The sequence below is a fragment of the Hibiscus syriacus genome, unplaced genomic scaffold (assembly GCF_006381635.1).
Source record: "Hibiscus syriacus cultivar Baekdansim isolate YM2019G1 unplaced genomic scaffold, ASM638163v2 tig00111881_pilon, whole genome shotgun sequence".
Taxonomy (NCBI): Eukaryota; Viridiplantae; Streptophyta; class Magnoliopsida; order Malvales; family Malvaceae; genus Hibiscus; species Hibiscus syriacus.
The window spans coordinates 199,616-222,287 of record NW_024063209.1 but is presented as its reverse complement, the minus strand read 5'-3'; the positions used below and the strand labels follow the sequence as shown (position 1 = coordinate 222,287).

At 35.6% G+C, this 22,672-nt stretch overlaps 3 protein-coding genes and 1 pseudogene across 3 annotated transcripts; 3 read left to right on the top strand and 1 right to left on the bottom strand.

Annotated features, from left to right (window-relative positions):
- Window positions 1-413: 413 nt before the first annotated feature.
- LOC120172831 lies at window positions 414-1,752 on the bottom strand. The gene is made up of 2 exons (XM_039180190.1): window positions 1,430-1,752; window positions 414-1,098 (listed from the first exon to the last, which is right to left on the bottom strand). Exons 1-2 carry the CDS (start codon window positions 1,750-1,752, stop codon window positions 414-416), a joined length of 1,008 nt encoding a protein of 335 aa, XP_039036121.1.
- A 4,268-nt stretch (window positions 1,753-6,020) lies between these two features.
- Window positions 6,021-10,693, top strand: LOC120172810 (pre-mRNA-processing ATP-dependent RNA helicase prp5-like). Its single transcript, XM_039180174.1, is given in 9 exon segments — window positions 6,021-6,211; window positions 6,777-6,890; window positions 7,066-7,428; window positions 7,837-7,925; window positions 8,013-8,051; window positions 8,053-8,110; window positions 8,674-8,928; window positions 9,892-10,064; window positions 10,292-10,693. Coding segments are annotated over 9 exon segments (1,524 nt in total). The 5' UTR covers window positions 6,021-6,055; the 3' UTR covers window positions 10,569-10,693.
- A 1,800-nt stretch (window positions 10,694-12,493) lies between these two features.
- On the top strand, window positions 12,494-14,359 carry LOC120172830 (cytochrome P450 71A1-like). Its single transcript, XM_039180189.1, has 2 exons — window positions 12,494-12,850; window positions 13,757-14,359. The coding sequence occupies exons 1-2, from the start codon at window positions 12,494-12,496 to the stop codon at window positions 14,357-14,359; spliced, it is 960 nt and encodes a 319-aa protein (XP_039036120.1).
- A 3,165-nt stretch (window positions 14,360-17,524) lies between these two features.
- LOC120172878 lies at window positions 17,525-22,334 on the top strand (annotated as a pseudogene).
- Window positions 22,335-22,672: the final 338 nt, after the last annotated feature.

The following is a 22,672-nucleotide window of genomic DNA, read 5'->3' as shown; positions in this document are numbered from 1 at the left end:
TCAGTTTAAGCAATGTCCCAAGTGTTACAAAGGATAGTATTAATACTATCATATCTATTAATAGTTTTCCCCCTCAATTTAAAACCTACGTAATCTTTGATACAATTGAAGAGTTCTTCGGTTGTTCTTGATCTTGTTTGAAAAATTCTTCGATTGCGCTCTTCCCACAAAACATATATTTTTGCAGCCCAAGCAAGTTTAAGAATAGTTGTGAGGAGGGACCTTCCTTTCCAATTGTTGCTAGCCCAGTCAATCATGTCATCCCAAGAACTAAAATATTTCATGATTCCATTTTTGCATAAGATTTTCTCCCGTAAATGAGTGGCAGTGGGGCAATCAAAGAGAAGGTGGGAGTGTGTTTCAAGTGCTGCACTACAGAGAACACATGTTCCAAGAGTTGAAATTCCCATTCTTTATAGTCGGTCCCTAGTTGGGAGACGTTTGAGTAAAGCCATCCATGCTATCATACTGAGTTTAGGGATATGAAGAGGAAACCAAATCAAGGAATGCCAACGAACTTTGTCCCCATTAGTCCTAATTTCATGCCATATTTCCCTTATTGTGATAGTCCTATTCGATATTGCAAGTAAAGCTACAGCTCTTAGCTTGAGAAGTTTGATGAAACTCCAGCTGAAAATGGAGCGTTTTTCGATCTGCCAGAAATTATTTTCCTTTAGGACATATTTCTTGATCCATGCCACCCATAACGTTCCTTCTCCTGGAAGGATATTCTTGATGAGTTTTATCATGCATGCTTGATTCCATGTTTTTAAATTCTTCAGTCCCAGGCCTCCCTCGGATTTCAATGTGCAGATTTTTGCCCAGCTGATTCTCGCTCCTTTAGCAGCTGAATCGGATCCTTTCCAGAAGAAGCGAGAGCATAGCTGTTCGATCTTGTTGATAATAGCCTGGGGTAGGAGGAGTTGTCTGCACCAGTAGTTTGAAATGTTGAACATGCCAGATTTTATGAGCTCTAGTTTGCCAGCAAAACTCAATAATTTTCCAGACCACAGGTTTATCCTTGACTTAATGCTTTCTATAAGGTTATCACAATCTTTCACTGTAAGCTTTCTTGTAATAAGTGGAATTCCGAGGTATCTAATAGGCAAATATCCAAGATTGAAAGTGCTTGATAATCTCCACATTTCTATTCGAAACTCCAGCAGTGAAAAATACACATTTCGCTACATTAAGGTTCAAACCAGATATTTCATAGAATTTGTCAAGGACTGAAATAACACCTGCAATGGACTCCACATTACCTTTACAAAATATCACTAGATCATCAGCAAAGGATAAGTGTGTGAGCCCTATTTGCTTATATTTAGGATGATAACTATAAAGTCCTTTAACAACAACCAAATTAAGCAATCGGGTCAATACATTCACTGATAAAACAAATAGAATTGGTGAAAGGGGATCACCTTACCTGATACTTCTTTCTCCTTTGAAAAATCCTATCAGAGTCCCATTGAAAGAAATTGAGAATCTTGCCTCAGTGAAGCATGCTTCAATCCAGCCAATGAATAATTGAGGAAGGCCTAGAGATTTCAAGACAGTAGTAATGAAGTTCCAATGAAGAGTGTCAAATGCCTTTTGAATGTCAATTTTCATAGTGCATCGAGGGGATATGTTCTTCCTTCCGTAGCCTTTAACCACTTCCTGAGCTAGAAGTGTGTTGTCAACGATGCTTCTTCCCTTAATAAAAGTTGTTTGGTTGAGAGAAATCATTCCAGGGATGAGGCTATTCATTCTTTTAACTATAATCTTGGTGATAGTCTTATATATAACTGAGCAGCAAGATATTGGCCTAAAATCTTTGACTTTGCAAGGGTTAGGGGATTTGGGGATCAAGGCAAGAGTAGTTGTATTGAAAGCTGGCAGCAGAGATGAGTGATGGAAAAATATTTTATGGCAGCAATTACATCTTCTCCAACAATAGACCAAGAATGTTTGAAAAAATAAGGGGTGAATCCATCAGGACCAGGTGATTTTTCATTTCCCTGTCCAAAGGTTGCTTCTTTTATTTCTTCAGAAGTAACTTCTTTGACTAGAGAAGAGGTTGATTCTTGAGGAATTGAGTAATTCAGAATTTCCTTAAGAAAATTCTGGTCAATTTCTTTGATTCTAGGATCTAATTTCCCGATCAAGTTAGTAAAAAAATTTAGCACTTCAGCAGCCATAGAATCGAAAGATTCCAGTCTCGAACCCTGTTCATCAATAAGCAGTCTAATAGTGTCTTTTTTTGTTTTTGACAACTATAGCAGAATGGAAGAACTTAGAACACTTGTCACATTCCTTGATCCAATGTAATTTGGCTTTTTGCTTTAGGAATAGTAGCTCAGCTTCTTCAAGGGCAAGTAAGTCTTGTTGGATTTGCAATTCTTTATCAATAGTATCCTCTCCTTTTAAAGAGAGCAATTGTTGTTGTTCAAGATCAATTCTCTTTTGTTTAACCCGAGAGGAGATATTACTATAGGAGGACTTGTTTAAGGTTTTGAGGCTTGACTTGAGATGCTTGAGTTTGAGAAAAAGGATCTTCATGGGATTTCCATGGAATTCGGTCTGCCAGGATTGGTTAACTTCTCTTAGAAAGTTAGGGTGAAGAGTCCAGAAATTGAAGAATTTAAAAGGTTTTGGGCGGTTGGTTGGAATTTCTTTATCTAGCCAAGTGATAGCCATACAGTGATCTGAAACTCCCGAAGCTAGAAATTCAACAAAGGATTTATGAAAAGAATTAATCCAAATGGGGTTAACAAGGACCCTGTCGAGCTTCCTTGCAAGAAAAATAGCAGTTTGTTTGTTGCTCCAAGTGAACATTGGACCTATAAAAAGGGTGGTCTTGAAGATCCAATTCTTGAGTTACATCCTGAAAATATTTCATTTCAGATGTGGGAGAAGGGTAAAAAGCTCATAATCTGAGCTTTCATTAGGATGGAGAGTGATATTGAAGTCTCCTCTCAAGATCCAGGGGATGTGACCTATCTTACTATCCAATTCGTGCAACTGTTGCCAAAGCTGTCTTCTGTTGATGTCATCGTTGCTCCTATAAACTGCTGAGATGACAAAAGGATTTCCCATGAAACTTCCTTTAACAAATAAGATTTGATCAGAAACAACAATAGTAGTTAAATCCATATTTTTCTTCCAAAGAACCCATATTCTTCCGTTGCCAGCGAATTCGTAATTAACATTGACATTCCAGTTGGAAAGTTTACTGCAATGATGTCCCTGTATTTTTCATGTTTGACTCTAGTCTCTAATAAGCATAAAATGTCTACGTTATTTTGAGCGGCTCTTAGAAGAACTTTATTTTGTTTCAGAGGATTGTTAAATCCTCTAATGTTCCAGAAACATAAGATCATTGAGGAGGGATTACTGAGGATGAACCTTCACCCCCTACTGTAGAACTCTTGAGGTTATCCAGCTTACTCTTCTTTTTTTTGTTTGAGTTCTTTGACTATTTCACTAACACCCAATGAAGCCGTGCGGATCTTCCTTTGATGACCTTCAATGATAGAGAAATTCTCATCCATATAATTAAGCGCCTCGAACCTGATTTTTGACCCAGCTAAAGAGGCCTTGTCTTTTGTAGGCTTACCTCTTCCTTGTCGAGGAACTGATGAAAGGTTTGCTGGGTTAACTTCTTCGATTATAACAGAATTATCTGTTAGTTTAGACAGGATATCAACTTCTGGGTCTTTAGGTTCATTGATATCTTTAGAAAAAGGTTCTAGGATTTCTTCATTAACTTGTGGAACCTCAATTTGTGTTGGTTCAGAACTGGAATTGTCCTGCACAAGTTATGTAACTTCAACATTGGCATTTGATTTAGAGACGTCCTTTTTCACCCAAACTTGGGTTGAAGTTGGATTATGGTTGTGATTCGCCAAGTATCCCTTATATGTGTGACCGAAGACCTTGCATTTCTTACAACTGTGCGACATCCATGGTATCTCAACAAAAATAGTAGTAGAATGGCCATCTTGAAGGATAACTTCAATTTACTTTGGAATTTCATCATTAAAGCTGATTTCAACACATAACTTAGCGAATTCAAGTCTGGTTTTGGAAGCGGTAACTGAATCCACAGAGGAATTTTTGAAAAATCAAAATGTAATTGTTTTAAATTGGGTTCCCATTTTCTTAGGATAATTGGCTTGTTCAATATGTGCCAGGGTCCGTTTTCAAGGACCCAATCCCTAGCAGATTCTGATGTAAAAGAAAAAATGAAAAGGTTTGAACCAGTTTGACTGACCTGTAAGCGAGAACCTTGCAAACCCTTCCTCCATTGGTTTTCGATGATTCGTTGCACTGTCTGGAACTTTGGAAGCCGACCCAAGAATTGACCCACCAGTGAAAGTCTCCATTCTGAAATGCCAGCTTCAAGAATCTCTGATGGTAGGGAGATCGTTGGGGTTCTGTTTTTTATGGTCAGGGGATGGTAGGTTAGGGTTTGGCTATTGGAACCCCCGAACAAATTTCTCCAATCCATCAAGCAGGGAGGAACGATAGCAGGGAGAAAATAATTGCACAGTGACAGAAAGATTATCTTGATGATAAGGAACAGGTGCACGGAGAACCGCCGGAGACACGACGGACGGAAATCTCAAGATCCGTTAGACCTGCTAACGTGCGCCCATAGAGAACCAGTATCGTGCGCCAGAGAAAATAATAATATTGCAGGAGGAAAAAGGACGAGAAAATCCAAATGGATCATTTAATTAATTGATTGTCACAAATAGATTACCATGACGTTAAGTGTATGATAAGCGTTAATTTTTTTAATTATAATCAACTTGATTATGGCAATAGATAATTTAAGCAACACCATTATAACTAAAGTTTAATGTTTGTATCATTTTTAACAACAAAATAATTTATCTGTAACAATCGATTAATTTTAGTGACCCATTTATAGTGTTTTGGAAGTTTAGTGATATATTTATAATCATATTGCTAATTAAGTGACATCTGATGTAATGTATCCTAATTTAAAAGGAAAAAATTAAATATTTTGGCAGACAGCAGGACAACCGACACAAAGAGAGAGAAATTTAGTGTACAGCAAAAGTTACTGAATAAAGTTGAAGAAATTAAAGGCGTGGTAATGAATGTTACCAAATTCCCATCGTGCTTGAACAAGTGCGATCTCAGGGTTGTTGACAAGGAAAGGGATGGTTCACCATAGGAAGTCCGGTTCGGGCTGGAAATCAGCATCGAAAATGGCCACAAAATCGCACTGTTTCACCTAGCTACGCTTCATCCCTTCTTTCAAAGGATCCGCTTTGTATCCATTCCTGTTGTCCCTTGTCTCGTACTTTATGTTCATCCCTTTGCTTGTCCATCTTCGGCATTCTTGTTCCACCATGCTCTACGATCTGATTCGAACATCAAAATTCGAATAACCGCTGCTAATATTATGTATATATGCAACGTCACTCGAAGTACCTTGATGTATATGAGTTAAATTATAAAATAGAAATTAAATAACTTAAATTTTTTATTAATTAATAGATTGATTTTTAAATTTGAATCAAATTCATCAATTATGGTATGTGTATCACATATGAATAATATAAAGATATATAGTTATAAAAATTGTTTAAATTAGAATCAAAAGGTATCATAATATTATAGTATTTTGGAACGATTATAATTTTATAATATCAAATAAAAAAATCAAATAAAATTTGATTTCAAAAATAGAGACTTATCAACTCAAATAATTTGAAAAAAATTTACTCGACTTAATCAAACAATCACTCTTCGAAAAAACAATCTTAGGAACGAAGCAATCAAACTGGAGCCCAAAATTACAAAAGCCCAGCCAAGTAAAATGCCCCCTTTACCAATTTAATCCTTCGTTTGGTCTTAAATATCGAAAATGCCACTAAAACCACCACCCAAGAAAGCCTCATAAACCCTAGATGAATCTCCAAACCCGGCGGCTCTTTCCTTTCAATTGCAGAAACGACACTCTCAAAGGTTACATTTTCCATCACTTATTCAAAAGAAATTGTAAAATTAGAAACAATCTTTTTGTTAGATTTTGATGGCAAAAGGAGATGATTCAGTGAGAAGAAAGAAAAACAAAGTACAAAGAAAGAAGCTAAATAGGAAAAATGATTCTTCAACTGTCACGGCTCGAATTGCTTCCATTATCGCCGCCAAAAAGCGCCGAAAATCCGGTAAACGCAGCATGTGCCAGGTACTCGAATGACCCTTTTATTATACCTCATTGACTTTTAATGTTGGGTGTTTTTTTTCTGGGTAAAATTTGGTTCTTTTTTTTTTCTGTGAAGTGAAATGTGAAAAATTTGATTATCATATGCTATAGTATTGAATTTGTAGAGTTGAAGATAGGGGAACTGCTCATGAATGGTTTGCTTTCTTTCTTTAAGAATTTCTTTCTCCAATTTAATCTTATTATGTGGGAAATGTAGAAACATTATTGGTAGGGTTTATTATAAATTTTCTTAATAGCAGTCGGGGTTGAATTAGTAGTTTATCAGCATATCTGTTTTAGGACTGATGGGAAAGAACTAAATATTGATTTGTTTGTAATATAGAATGGGAATTTTGCATGACGAGCTTGAATCAGAAGTGATAGTAGGTTTGGGGATGGATTTTTTCATAAATTATAAGTGTTCAGGTGGATATGACTCATATGACTCAGAAAGGTTGTTGCGAATTTATTCTGTTTTCAATTGTTCTTTCTCTTTTAGTGATATGTAATTCTCTTGTTATCCTAATGATTTTAACTTGTTATTCAGGGGATGTGTTTTAGCCTTCCTACTCCTGATGATCCCTTCAACGATAGACTTGATAAGAAGGATGTCAGTAAAAGGGAAACCATCAAAACCATGCCTTCAAAATGGGATCTGAAAGTTTCAGCCAAGAGGGGGGACAATGTTCCAAGAAAGGGAGATGTTCTTGGGCATAATGTGAAAGTAGATAGTTTTGGAAAGATGATGGCTTTGAAGGATGGACTGAAAAAATCAGTTACATTAATTACAAATGTGGGGAACGAGACATATAGACACTGGAAGATTGGAGATTCAGCCAGATATAAAGAAGGTGGGTGTCCATAGTAATCGGAAACTAGCCTGTGAAAGTTCTGATTGTCCATCGAAGTATCTTATACTCTGCCTGGAAACAGTAGAGGTTTCATTGTATCCTGATGGTACCTGCAATGGAGAAGAGGGAAAGCGTCTGTTTGTAAACCCATGGGGTATTGAGTTCTGGAAATGTTATTATGCTGGAAAGGATATACTTGAGACAAGTGGACCACCTTCTGATTTTGAGCAAATTGCATGGATAGCTTCAACTGCTGCTGATAGTATTTCTAGGAGAGAGAAAGAAGGTCACTTATTCACTGGCCCTGCCCTTCTTTTCATTGTACCATCCAAAGAAAAAGCTCTCAAGGTTTGTATAATCCTCTCTATACCTTTCAATTATAAACTTATTTGTTTTTATATTTTATGGGTTTTTTTTCCTCCAGCAGTTTTTCCTCCATCATCTTTATCTGATATCTTTAGAAGCCTGACACAGTTCAGTAATTTAATATGATTGGCCTACTGTGATATGGGCTAATGCCAAGATATTCAATAGAAGGGACTTTGTGGCTACATTAATATTTCATCATCTGCTAAGATAAATGGAAATAAAACCAATTGAATGTAAACATATATATTCAAGTGTTACGAAGACACAAGCAAATTATCACATTTGAATAGAGGCTGTTTTGCTAATTTAATTGTTTATGCATTTGATGGGGTAAGCCTATTTTTTGTTAATTTGTTTATTTAATAATTTCTCATCAATCCTGCTCAGGTACGTTCACTCTGCAAGCCCCTGAAAGCTGTAGGCATACATACAGTGAGTTTACACCCAGGTGCTTCCATAAAACATCAGATCAGTGGGTAAATATAATCTAAATCTTTAAACCTTTTGCTGGAAAAGATTAATGTGGTCTTGTTTTACTCAGTTTCTGTGGTTTTCTTCTGTAGTCTGCTGAGTTCTGAACCTGAGTTTCTTGTGTCAACACCTGAGACTCTTGGAGCTAGTTTCCTTGAAGGCCATAGATATATCTGGGGTCTCCATGCTGGTAAACCTGTCTTTTTTATTTTAAAATTCTCTTGTTGGCTTGTTGCATATGATATTCTCTCTCATTACCATGCTCAGACTGTAATGTTATTTATGCAAACAAATATCTAAAAATGTTGGTCAATATTTGTGGTTATCAATTTGTCTTCTTAATCCCTTCTTTTTACTGAAATTTCTTATGTCATATTTTTTTCTTAGTTCCATTTGTGCAGGTATTGCTTGGTAGTTTGATTTTCAAATGTTGTTCTTGTGCATCAGGAGTAGTGCAATTCAAGCTTGTTTTTGAATCATACGTATAGGAAGTTTATATGTTATTTGATTTTTTTTCTATTTTGGAATGTTATCAAGTTTCATTCTGAAACATAACTTTTTGATCCATTCACTTCTACTTGTGTACCCATCCTTGTTACCTCTCTCCCTATACATATCTACATGTATGTTTGTTGGTATTTATGTTGCAATTAATAATCGTTTCTATCAACCTACTGTGACGGTCTTAACCATCAAATCACATTTCATTCAAGTTATTAAATTTTACTGTCTAATGACTAAATTCTTTAATAGGTTATTGATGGTATGGAGTCTACTTCTGGCGGTTGTTATCTTGATGCGGTAAAGTCCATCAAACAGGCTATTTCAGGAAAACCCCATACCACAGTATTCTTTAATGCCTTCTGTAATACTTCTGTTCCTGCTGTGCAAAATCTACTGAATGGATCAGTCTATAGATTATCACTCAATGGTTCTGTCGTCAGTCAAAGCGCTTGCATCATCCAGTCTATACATTTGTGCTCCTCAAAGGAAGAAAAGATAATTAAGGTGGGTTTTTCTTTAATGTGTTTGAACATTTGCATGCTGACTTTAATATATATTGTTGCTGAAAAATGAAAATAATTTATCCTTGAGTTTGCTTTATTTTAGAAAATGAAAACTGAAATTTATTTGGTCTCTAAACTTTAAACTAAAGCAATATGAATCAAGCAAATATTTTAGCGTGATAGAGGTTCCAACTGAGTTAAATTGGTTTGATTTTGAATGCAATTCACCGACCTCTGTTTTTCCCACATTGGCTGTCGGTAACTTTAGGATAAGACCAGTCAATATTTTACTGCGATTAGCTTTCTGTTTTTGGAAGGAAGATTTTAGAGATATGATTAGTTTTTTTTAATAGTTTAGAGATACGATTAAACTTCTTGATGTTGGGAGTCGTTCTGAAATATCTGATCCCATTGGTAATTGGTTATAGATGCTTTCCATTTTATCTCTGTTAATTCGTCACCTTGTTATCATCAGTTTGCTGTGCTTGATGTAATGGTTACTATTTACCATTATGCTTCCTCGGGTTTTCTACATGATATGCTTAATCGTTTTTCTATTTCATCTTCTTCTTTCCTTTTCTGGTCATTGGACAACGAGGAGTCCAAAAACCATGGCTTCAGTGAAGTGTGCTTTTTTGTGGCCTTGCTTTGAAGCCTAAGGCACACTAAAGCGTCAAAAGGTGAGAACCCCTTTAAACTCACCTCAGTTAAGTACCTCTGAAGTGCAATCCTCGTTTATCGCTGTGCCTTAATGCCTAGGCACGATCCTTGTGAAGAGTAGGGTAATTTGGATCATCATGGGACTTGGGGATGCCAAAAACACGTGGTTGCTATTTTTATCAAACAATGATAACAGATTTGTAGTTTCACTTGACATTGATCCGTATTTTGGATGTTAAGATTTTACTTTCAGTTTTCCATAACTTAGTATTCTGAAAAGCTTGTTAATAATGATATTTTACAGGGTATTCATGCTTTGGATAATGCATGTTGCAATCAAATAATACCACAACCTTTGAAGGTGCTGTACATAGTTGGAAAAAATAATAACGTTCAAAAGTTAGTGTCAGCTATCAAATTCAAGGGATATTCCATCTCAACCACCTCCTGCTCGAATATTATGGAATCTGAAAACAGGTAAATTCTGAATTATATGTTCCTTTTTGAACGACATAATGTCATGAAGATTCAACTTAAAAAATTTATGCATGTGGGTCTCAATCTAAAAGTCATGTTTGACTTTCTATATTTTTCCATGATACTTGTGCTTGATATTCAATGGATGTTATTGTTCTTTTCAAGGGGTTTGCCAACTATTTCTGGTGCTTGTATACATAACTGATATGCTGTTATTTCTTCCCCAGTCTTGATTGTGGCAACCAAATGAGACCTGCAGTCTCCATTATTGATACTGAACACATCAGTTCTGCAGATTTGGGAGAGTATGATGTTGTAATAGTTCCAGATTTTGTACCATCAGTTAATGATTATGTTCAAATTCTCACAAGGATGGCAAGGCACACAGTCAATGGTATGTTGCATAGCTTTTTAACTAAAGATGATGCACGGCATGCCGGTTCATTGATCAGAATCCTTGAACAATGTGGGCAGACAGTACCAGAAGAGCTAAGAAACTTGTGATTTTACCGATCACGTTAGCATATTCGAAAATTAAGTCTTGGTTCTTTCAAGACCCTCCAATCTCTTTGCAGGAAATGTTGTAAGGTGAACTGGTCATTCTTTTACATTTAGCGTGCACGTTTTGCGAAGAATTTGTAAAATTAGGATTGATGGGTCTGGACACGGACATGCCATGTTGAAGCTTCTTGAAGGAAAATTTTCCTGTGATAACGTGGCAACAGTTATTTTAACATATACTTTTGAATATTCTATGGTTGAGTTGACAATTAGTGGCGTTCTACCATACAACTACAATAGGCTATGTTTGATTTTTTTTACGTGATCAGAATGTAGTCTATGATGCATACACTCTGCTGCAGCGGTTTGAATTCGGGTTCTTTAACATTCCTTCTACAACTGACTATTTAACGTGTTCCGTGTGATGGAGATCTTGAATGTAGCCAAACTTTACAGCACTCCATTGTTTCTATCTATGATCCTCCTCTTCCCACTTTTAACTTGTGTTAAACTGGAAAAAAGGGAAAACTTGAATCTGCCTCCACCCTCACCGCTCTCTCTGAGACCTCTCGAGGAAATATGGTTCTCTTGCTTCTGCCGTCGGGGTATAATCTGACTTCACTAGTTTCATCAGTCGACACGGTTAGAGAGATTGTCAAAAACTATGACATCATTTTCTCAGACCGGCCAAAGATCACGGCATCGAATATCTTGCTTTACGGGTGCAGGGATCTGGTTTTTGCACCCTAAGGTGAGTAATGGAAACAAGTTCGGAAGATGAGTGTTGTTGAGCCCTTATGCCACAAAAGAGTCCTGCTTGTCTCAAGGGAGAGTCGATTAATCTGTCAGAGATGATCGTTATCAGCTGATTAAAATGTCTTTTTTTTTGGATAAATTTAGTGATTACATTATAATTTTTAAAAATCTGATGACAAAATAAAAAAAAGTTAAATGACTAAAATATGCGAAATTTACCCTAAAATATTATGCAATTGTATAACCTTTGAAAAGTTTATATCATTTTATCTAACAAAATAGAAAAACTGAAGTCTTTTGTGTTCTGATGCAGTTATTTTGCATTTAATTTTTTCTGTAAGCGCAGCAGTTGTGGGTTTTCCCGGTCATATCTCTGTATCATTTTTTTTTACTTTTCAATTTCTTGGTTGCTTATTTTCTCGATATTTGATTTCTTTGTTCGTTTGTGTATGATATTCCATTGGTTGTCAGTTTTATATTATTTTTGTTTTCGCTCATTTTAAATTGGTATTACATAATCATGTTTATCGTGCATTATTAAAATATTGGACAGCTTCATGTATCATATTATGTCTCCATTATAATTATATTAAAAAGATTGTATATTATTATAGAGGCCATAAAAGAGGCAAAGCAGTGAAGAAATTTCATCACCAAAATTGCAAATGGAGCTGTCTAAACTTTCCATCATCCCATTATTTCCATCTCTAATTCTCCTCGTCTCCCTTGTATTTTATTTCAAACTATCAAAAACCAGAATTCTTAACCTTCCTCTGTCACCCCAAAGCTCCAACATCCATCAACTCGGCAAACTCCCACATCGCTCTCTCCGAGACCTCTCAGAAAAGTACGGTCCCCTCGTGTTTCTGCAGTTGGGGTACAATCGAACTCTAGTAGTTTCATCAGTAGAAATGATCAGAGAAATTGTCAAAGACCATGACATCGTCTTCTCCAACAGACCAAGAACCACAGCCGTACATCACTTGTTTTATGAATAAAAAAGTTTTGGTTTTTCACCCTACGGTGAGTACCGGAGACAGGTGAGGAAGATGAGCGTCGTCGAGCTTTAGAACCCCCAGAGAGTTAAATCGTTCCAGTCTGTAAGAGACGAAGAAGTTGAAGCTCTTGTCCACAAAATCCGTCGTGCTTGTCTTAGAGGAGAGGCTGTTAATATGACGGAGATGCTCATGTCTGTTTTGATTAACATAGTCTCTCCATGTGTTTTTAGCAACAAGAGTGAAGATGGTTGCAGCAAGTATGGGCCGTTGGCAAAAAGTCTGACGACTACCTTCACCGGATTCTACGTCGGCGATTTTTTCCCTTGCCTGAGGTGGGTTGATGTGGTTACCGGACAAATTCCGCGCATGAAACAATTGTTTGCAGAATTCGATGAATTCCTTAATGGAGTAGCACGGGAGCATGGAGCTGGTGCCGATGAAAAAGATCTCTTTTATGTTATTATGCAACTCCGGAAGGATGGTACGTATGAGATGGACCTCACTCCGGACAACGTCAAAGCTACGTTACTGGTAATTCAACATGACAGTCAAAATTTACTCCTACGTTAGATTTTCAGATAAAATATCACATATTTGATAAAAATCGTTAATTAATTAATTGTCAATAAATGTTATGAACCAAATGCCAACCAAAGCCAAATCAGCATTACCAAGTCATCAACAAATTGCTAGTGAAAATACACGTCAAAAAAGGTATTCCAAGGCTTTGTTGGTTAGTCATAGTTGAAATCTGTTATCCTCTCTCCTCTCTAATTCTCTCTAGTGTTCTCTCTATTTTTTGTATCCTATATCCCTTTTATCTTCTTAGTTACTGTAATTCTCTTGTTCTTCAATGAAAATACAGCTTTAGCATTTTCAATTCATATCAGTGTGTTCTTCAGTTCATAACACAATACATAATTTTAACATAGCACATGTCATGTATTAATTGTAATGATATGACATATATCACGTGTTGATAATAATAACATGACACATATTATATGTTGACATGATATATATTATGTATTGAAAATGATGATAAGTCACGTATCTCGTGTCAAAAAATGATTGTATGACATATTATATATCAAAAGTGATGACATAAAAAATGTCACGCATTAAAAAATGATTTATGATACATGTCACATATTGAAACGATAATATAATATATATTGTGTCAAAAATGATGAAATGTCAATGTCGCATGTCGGTGACATGATAGTTTCACATTAGCGACAAATGTTAATTTTTGGTCATCTAACAGTTTTATCCAACCAAAAATCATTTTATCTTAAAATGAAACATAAACACCAAAATAATTATACAGTCAAACTTTTGTGGCCATTTTTTTCATATTATACATTGTTTCACTTTGTTTATTTTCATCCACACCTTCTTCACATTGATCTAAGTGTTTAATTTGAATGATCTCAGGACATATTTGTTGGAGGAAATGATACCAGTGCAACAACAACAAAGTGGGTAATGGCTGAGCTTTTAAACAACGCAAGTTCCATGAAAAAGGTCCAAGAAGAAGTAAGAAACGTAGTGGGAGACAAACCCAAAATAGACATGGAGGACATCAACAAAATGGAATACTTAAAATGTGTAATCAAAGAAGCTTTGAGACTACATCAGCCTGATGTTTTTGTTATTCGAAGAACATCAGCAAGTGTCAAACTGGGAGGCTACGACGTTCCATCAGATACCACGATCTGGATCAATGCATGGGCCATTAACAGAGATCCCAAATGGTGGGAAAAACCAGATGAGTTCATCCCGGAGAGGTTCCAGAAGAATTCCATTGATTTTCAAGGTCAGGATTTTCACTACATCCCGTTTGGTTTCGGACGATGGGGATGTCCCGGGATGTCGTTTGCAGTTACGTTGGTTGAATATGTGATTGCGAATCTTTTGTATTGGTTTGATTGGAAGTTGCCTGCAAGTGAACACTTGGACATGACTGAACTTTACGGCATTACAGTCGCCAAGAAAATCCCTCTTCATGTCCTACCTATATCTCGTTCATCTTACTAGGTGAATCACACGTACCGAATTACCTTTAAAAATCTTGTGTTCTAATTTGATATCATATTAAGTTGTAAGAGAAATGATAAATATATGCAAATTGATTAGCTTTTTATTAATGTAGATTAGTATGCAGTTAATTTTCTAAGGAAATATTAATCCTTCACTCGTGTTTAACAAGATCATATAATAAAAAATGAGAAAAAGACACTCGAGGTCCCTAAACTTTTTTTTTTAAAAACCAATGTGACTCTCATCCTATTTTTTTGATCAATGTGGCCCTCCAACTCGAAAAAATACCTCAAGTGGCTCTTTGACCAACATTTTCTGTCATTGATTAATTCCTGATGTTATAATTGGGTAAATTACACCATTCATCACTAGACTATTTTCTTCTCTTCTATTTTGGTTAATAAACTCCAAAAGTTTTCAATTTTAGAAACTTTAGAGACTTCAGGGACTAGGGATGTAGTTAACCCATTTTATTTTAAGGGTAAACTACACAAATGATCACTTTTGTTTCAAGGATAAAGTACTAATCATCGGTCTTTTTGTAAACCTAAAATATCATTTTATTTCAATTTCAGAAACTTTAGACCTTCAGGGACTAGGTTTGTAGTTAATCTGTTTTATTTTAAGGGTAAACTACACAAATGATCACTTTTGTTTTAGGAATAAAGTACTAATCATCGGTCTTTTTGTAGTTAACCCATTTTATTTTAAGGGTAAACTACACAAATGATCACTTTTGCTTAAGGGATAAAATACTAATCATCAGTCTTTTAGAAAACCCAAAATATCATTTTATTTCAATTTCAAAAACTTTAGAGACTTTAGGGACTAGGGTTGTAGTTAACCTATTTTATTTTAAGGGTAAACTACATAAATGATCACTTTTGTTTTAGGGATAAAGTACTAATCATCGGTCTTTTTGTAGTTAACCTATTTTATTTTAAGGGTAAACTACACAAATGATTACTTTTGTTTCAAGGATAAAGTACTAATCATCGGTCTTTTTGTAAACCCAAATTATCATTTTATTTCAATTTTAGAAACTTTAGAGACTTCAGAGACTAAGGATGTAGTTAATCTATTTTATTTTAAGGGTAAACTATACAAATGATCACTTTTATTTTAGGGATAAAGTACTAATCATCGGTTTTTTTGTAGTTAACCCATTTTATTTTAAGGGTAAACTACACAAATGATCACTCTTGTTTTAGGGATAAAATATCAATTTACCCCTTTCTTCGCCTATGTTTTCTTCCGCAAACCCATCTTCTCCGCACCCATCTTCTCCACCGCACCGCTTCACCTGCTTCAACTCCAAACATGCTCAGTCTAGCAAGGCCTTACAATACTTTAGTGAATTTCACAATTGAAGGCTTCGAGCACTTCTCAACCATCTTATTGAAGAAAAACAAAGCATCATCAACATTATCAAAATGATCATGCTTTTTTTGGGTTTTCCTTTATAGGCACTGAATTCTTGTTTAAAGCTTTAATGTGGGAAGCAGTGGTGTTAAAAGAAGAGAAGAAAATATTAGATTCCTTCCACCATTAGCAATAGAACGAAGGATTAATGGAGAATAAAACTTAGAAAGAGAGGATGGGGTTCTCTCTTTCGAAATAAGTGTACTATAAATTTAGATTATGGGTTAAGAAAAAGAGAGCAAAATTTATATGATGAAATTAGTATAGTAAAATATACTGCCGCAAGACTAAGCGGCTTTGGCTTATCCCTATCAGAAGAAGCGTCTCCGGTGAGAGCTAAATGTTTGGCGAGATCATAATTAAAGGGAGAAACCACAAGGGCATAATTCTCTTGCAAGCAAACTGTAAATGGTAAAACAAAACAACTAAGTCATCTCCCACATTTAGTCATCATTTCCCAACACAATCCATCAGCGAAGAAATCCCATTTCCACCATCACCAACAGAAGTCATCTCCATCTGCGCCTTGGCTAAAAACCAGAAAAAGAAGCCATTTTTGGTGGGATGTAAAAGCTCAACCTTTCTCTAAATGTGGAAAAGTGGAGATGAATACGAGATGGTGGGATAAAAAATGGATTTTGGTCGAAGAAACGGTGAAAGGACAAAAAGGATTGAAAAAAACCTTTAGTGACCAAAATAGAATAGAGTAGTAAGTGAATGATAAATGATGTAATTTACTTCATTCGTAACATCATTAAACCGAATGTTGAATTGCTTGACGTGTCACGTCAGTAATAACTAATAGAATCGTTCGTCAATGACGGAAAACGTTGGTCAATGACGAAAAACGTTAGTTAAATGATCATATTGATTTCTTTTTTCGAATTAGAGGATCATAAAATAAAATGATGGTCATATTGATTTTTTTCAAGTTTAGGGACCTTAAATACTTTTTATCTAAAAAAATTAATCAATTAATTAAAAAATACAAATAAACTCGTCAGTGAAATTATTTATTGTCAAAATCAACGTAATAATAAAAGCTTAATATCAAAATCAGTGTCCATACTATACCTAAATTTTTGAATAGGTGTCTAAACTATTTTTGACCCATCTAGGTGTCTAAACTATTTTTGACCCATCTAGGTGTTTAATGTTACAACGGTTATCCATTTAAGTGTCCGAATCGTCAATGACGTTAATTTTTCCTGTTAAATGTCACGTGCCACAATCTGGTGATTTTAAAAAGTTTATTCAAAATGGCTCCTATCTATAGATTTAGAATAAACAACAAAGAAATTGGTTCGTGAAAAAGATCACATTATCAAGGAGAATAATCTTTTCCAAAATTATATCCCATATGTAAAATTATTTTAAGGTTGTAACGACTATTATTTCAAAAAATAAAAAGAAAAAAATATTGTAATGACTATTTTATAATAATTTTATAAAAGTTAATAATCATTTTCAATTTTCAAAATTTTGAATTTCAAAAGTTTAATGATGAAAACAATCATTTGAATATAATTCAGTGACTTATAGTGTATTTCACCCTACTTCTAATTATAGTATAGTCAAAATCTATCGGTTGGACTTGTTAAATGTTGCCACCGGATTTCTTTCTCCCAACACAAGGATTTGTGAAGTGGTTTGCAATCTCCGACAATTTCCACTAATCCGCCGCTTAAAATTATGACATAAATAACATGTACGATGATTGTGTGTTAAATCATTGTCCAGTTCTGTCATTCCTAAGAAGCCATTGATTCTCTCTGAAAATGAATTCAAGTAACTTGTTTCTCGAAGAGCCCATGCGAATGGCTTCCATTCTTGAGCCATCAAACCCTGTAAGTTCCTGTTTTTAAATTCTTTTTTGTTTATACTGTTTATCGTTCTTCTGATTTTCTTGGTGAGGAGAAATCAAAATAAGAAATAAGTAAAAACAAGAGAATTATAATATTATATGTATGATCTGAGAATTTGTTTGATCTTGGCATAATAAACAATCAAGATCATTGTTTGTTTGATCTGAGACTTTGAACAGTTTTACTTCTAATTAGTTAAAGGAACTTATGTATATATGTGTGCATGTATGTACGTACGTGTGTAGGGATGGACGTAGAACTTTATGCTAGGGTTGAACTTATAAATTTTAGGGGCTAAAACAGATTAAAAGATATAAAGAAAATGCGAATTATATGAGAATTGGAATTTTTCAAGGCACTAACTCCTCTCGGTCCATCCATGTATGTATGTGTGTGTGTATTTTCTTTAATCTTTCGAAGTTTTTGGATCATATTACTATTTTTTTTTGAATGTGGATTGCAGAGTTTCTTTCCTGCAATGACAAAAATTGTGGGGACACTCGGTCCAAACTCGCGATCTGTTGAAATAATATCTAGTTGTCTTAAGGCTGGAATGTCTGGTATTACATTTTTTTCTTTTGGCTTTTGAATATTAATTTTGCATGATCATAGTCATGAGAGTGCAATTTTTTGTCTAATTTTGGCACGAAACCTGAGTCCTTTTGGCTTTTGAATATTAATTTTGCATGATCATGGTCATGTTCAATCTACTTTTCTATGTTGGTAAATTTGACAATGCATTGTTATTGTTTACGTGCTTCAGCAATAGATTAGAATCTCATATGCTTCTGAGATGATTGTGCTTTGTTTTCTTCAGTGGCGAGGTTCGATTTTTCGTGGGGTGATACTGAATTTCATCAAGAAACATTAGAAAATCTGATGGCTGCTGTTAAGATTACTAAGAAGCTTTGTGCTGTAAGCCTCCTTCGTACTTTCTTTAGAACCGGCCTTTTATTTTCCTTCTGTCATTTTACTTCATTGAAGTCCTTTGTATGTTCACATTTCACACTACGGTTCATCCTAGCCTAGACGAATTTGTTTGTTTTTGTTTTTCCTTGTGATTTCAGATTATGCTCGATAGAGGTCCAGAATTGCAAGTAGTTAATAAATCAGAGCACCCGATTACCCTCGAGGCAGATACAAAAGTAATCCTCACCCCGAATCAAGATAAAGAAGCTACTTCAAATCTGCTACCAATAAATTTTCATTGGCTATATAAGGTCAGAAACTTTTAGTGAGAGTGTAAAATGGGTAAAAAAGCATATGTATCAACTCTTTTGTGTCCCATGGAATTTTATGTCTCCATGTACTCGGTAATTCTTGTCCATATAGGTTGTATGTTAATGAAAGGGGATTTTCTTGTCCATCATCCATTTCTTGTCGTACTTGTTAACTGAATTTCTTTATCCATTGTGGATATGACCTTTTCGTTTTAGACTAGTAGTGCACCAGAAAGGAATTCGTTATCTCTCATATACTTTACCTTGTCGTCTGGTTTCTCTAGCTCCCCTCTCTTTCTCCATTCGAACTACAATAGTTGACTCTTTCCATTTGGTACTTGCAGGCAGTTAAGAAGGGAGATACTATATTTATCGGCCAATACCTGTTTACCGGAAATGAAACTACGTCAGTGTGATTAGAGGTAAGGGAAAAGGTTGCATCCCTTGCTAATGAAAAATATATTGCATAGGGGATGAGAAGTTAAAAAGCTGTGGAAATTTAAGGGCCATTAATGTGATCGTGTCTTGGTCCAGGTTGATGAGTTGAAGGGTGAAGATGTGGTTTGCCTAATCAAGAATTCCGCTACTCTGTCTGGGACATTGTATACCTTGCACGTCTCTCAAATTTGTATCGAAATGCCTACTTTAACCGATAAAGATATGGAGGCGATTTTCGTATTTCTATTTGATTTTGGATGTGCAATGGAAGAACGGGCATAAAAAATTACTAGACCTTGTGTAATACTAGACTAGAAACAGAATAGTCCATTGCTGTTAGATGCTTGTTTAAATTATGTGGCAAGCCAATCCATCGAGTTTTCGATAGATTTTTTCTCTTTGTTTCTTTTACTCCAAAAACCTAAATAAAATTATCTCTGTTATCTCTTTGCTTGAAATCATTACTTCTAGCATTTGATTCCAGCTCTTGTACCATCCATTTTGATAATAGGCTTCAGTTATGTAGCATTATTAGTAGATGCATATCTTGTACTTGTCGGAAATTACAAGATGCCGCTTGGAGTATGATCATTTTGTCTCCATGAGATTTTTTAATTTGTTTTGATCTAACTATACAAGAAAGAAATAACATGAAATTTCTACTTTGAAGGCACTTTTCGAGATTTTGTTTACATGATTTTTTTTCGTATCAGGTTATAAGCACTTGGGGTGTTCGAAACAACATAGACTTCCCGACAAGCGGAAGGCGTTCGTCAAGTAAGAACTTCCTTGCCTAGAGTTCATATTATTTAATTATTTCAGTTTAGCCCCCTTTGCGTTTTCATCATTCTGGTTTCTTAAAGTTGGCCCCAAATTCATAATATTTAGGCATGCAGTTATGATTTCTTTCCATTTTACTAGTTACTCTTATCGTTTCGTGTGCAGGCTCGTTCTTTTCTTTCTAAACTGGGTGAGCTCAACCAGACTCAAATTTTTTGCAAAGATCGAAAATACAGAGGTCAGATACATATGAAGGCAATTTCTAACACTCATTTGATTTTTACTTGATATCGGTTTTGAATCCAAACCGTGTCTTTTGTCAACTACTTGTAGGGTTAACTCATTTTGATGAGATCTTACAAGAAGCAGATGGAATCATCTTTGCTCGGGGAACTCTCGGGGTAGATCTCCCTCTTGAGAAGGTTAGCTTTTTTTCCACTGGCAGTGCACCAAATAATTGTCCGAATTTATAAGGCTTGATGATGTTGCTGATAGCTAGGAGGTATTGAGTGACCACTAACTAGTTTCTTTCATCGTTCTTCCGTTTCGGGTTTACAGGTGTTTCTATTTCAAAAAACTGCTGTTTACAAGTGCAACATGATGGGAAAGCCTGCGGTGATCACTCGTGTAGTGGACAGTATGACAGACAACCTGAGACCTACTCGTGCCGAAGCAACTGATGTTGCTAATGCTGTGTTGGATGGTCGATTTTTGTTCACTTATGCAATGCCTCTTTTCTGATACCTTGATGTCACGTTTGATGGATTCAATCTATTGGAATCTTATTTTTCTGTCTACCTTTTGGTTCAGGGAGTGATGCAATACTTTTAGGGGCAGAAACCTTGCGTGGACTTTACCCCGTTGAGACCGTCTCTACGGTCGGAAAAATTTGTGCAGAGTTGAGTTCGGTACTTCGGTTTACCCTTGATCAGGAAGCCTGTTTGGTTCTACTATCCTAAAAAGTTTTGTGGAACCACATATTGTGTCTATTGTACTTTCCTTATACATGAATGTTCATTCTTATTGGTTTCTCTTAGGTATATGTAAATGTCCAAGGGTTTGAATTTTCGTTTCGATGAGCCTAAGGCTGATCATTGTACTGAACTCGGCCTCTATATGAATTGCTTTCTGCAGGCAGAAAAAGTTTTCAATCAAGACGTATACTTCAAGAAAACTGTCAAACACGTCGGAGAACCAATGACTCATCTTGAATCCATTGCTTCTTCTGCGGTATTTACCTTTGATGCTTCCGCCTTTAAACTGTTTCTGTTTCCGTCTTTCCGTTCGATACTGTCAAAACAAGGTATTATAATAAAAGTAATCTCTATCCTATCTATTGCCATATAACTGATTTGTGTTCGTTGTAGAATAAGAATATGTTTAAATTGGATATGCTATTTTGGGGTCAATACATTTGGAATAGGCTTCCATAGTTATGGTATTAACTCGTGATTATGCGACTAAAGCGTCTGGAAGTCAAAATTTCGAGTCCCTCGTATGTATAAGCGAAGTTAATGTACTACAGGTACGTGCGGCTATCAAGGTCAAAGCCTCTGCAATTATTTGCTTCACTTCATCAGGACGGGCAGCGAGGTATGGAATCTTCGAGCATGGCATTCAAACATTATGCATATTTTCTTTCTTTGCTGACTGATGGCTAGTTGTAACTTCAAACATTGTTGTGCTAGTGCAGGCTGATTGCAAAGTACAGGCCATTAATGCCTGTGATATCTGTTGTCATTCCTCGGCTAAGGACGAATCAACTACGCTGGACTTTCTCCGGTGATTTCGAGGTACGCCACTGGTTTATTCGGTCGAAAGCTCGAAATGAGTATCTTCGTCACTCTTTTTCTTTTCTCCCAACCATTGCAGGTAAGACAATCCCTCATTGTTAGAGGCCTTTTCCTCATGCTGGCTGACCCTCGACATCCAGTAAGCCATTTCTTCGGGACCATAGCATAACATTTCTTTAGAATCTCGCAGCCTTCTCTACCGTACTCGGGTTTTGCAGGCGGAGTCGAAAAATGGCACGAACGAATCGGTTTTGAAGGTCGCTTTGGAGCATGGAAAGGCCTCGGGTGTTATAAAGCCGCACGACCGTGTCGTCGTTTGCCAGAAGCTGGGTGATGCATCGGTGGTGAAGATCATTGAACTAGAAGATTAGAATCCAAGTTTGAAGCTAATGTTGATGAGATGTGCCACAGTTTTGCCGAGTCCATGACCTCAAAAAGGGCGTTAGTAGACGTGTATAAAATAAAACCTGCATATTTAAATACCTTCTATATGTTAACCATGGTGAAATAAATGATATCTTCATAAATATATATTCGATTAATAGATAAAATCAACTCAATTGAAGTTTTAAACAATAGAATACGTAGTAAAATACCTTGAAAATACTAATAAAAATCATAAATATTACTAATATACGAATTTAATTTGATTGATATTATTATTATTGATTCATTACTTATAAAAAGATGTATGTTAAAAAAATATCTTAAAAGGACAAAAACTGGCACAAAATAAATAGCACGATATAAGCTTGACAATATAGAACAGCTAACTCAAAATAAATTGGGATA

Excerpts from the sequence above, each read along its gene's own strand:
- LOC120172831 (XM_039180190.1), bottom strand. The coding sequence starts at position 1,752 with ATGAATAGCCTCATCCCTGGAATGATTTCTCTCAACCAAACAACTTTT. Across the intron at positions 1,099-1,429 it reads AAAGGAGAAAGAAGTATCAG|ATACCTCGGAATTCCACTTA; the intron begins GTAAGGTGATCC and ends TTTGCCTATTAG.
- LOC120172830 (XM_039180189.1), top strand. The coding sequence starts at position 12,494 with ATGACGGAGATGCTCATGTCTGTTTTGATTAACATAGTCTCTCCATGT. Across the intron at positions 12,851-13,756 it reads ACGTCAAAGCTACGTTACTG|GACATATTTGTTGGAGGAAA; the intron begins GTAATTCAACAT and ends GAATGATCTCAG.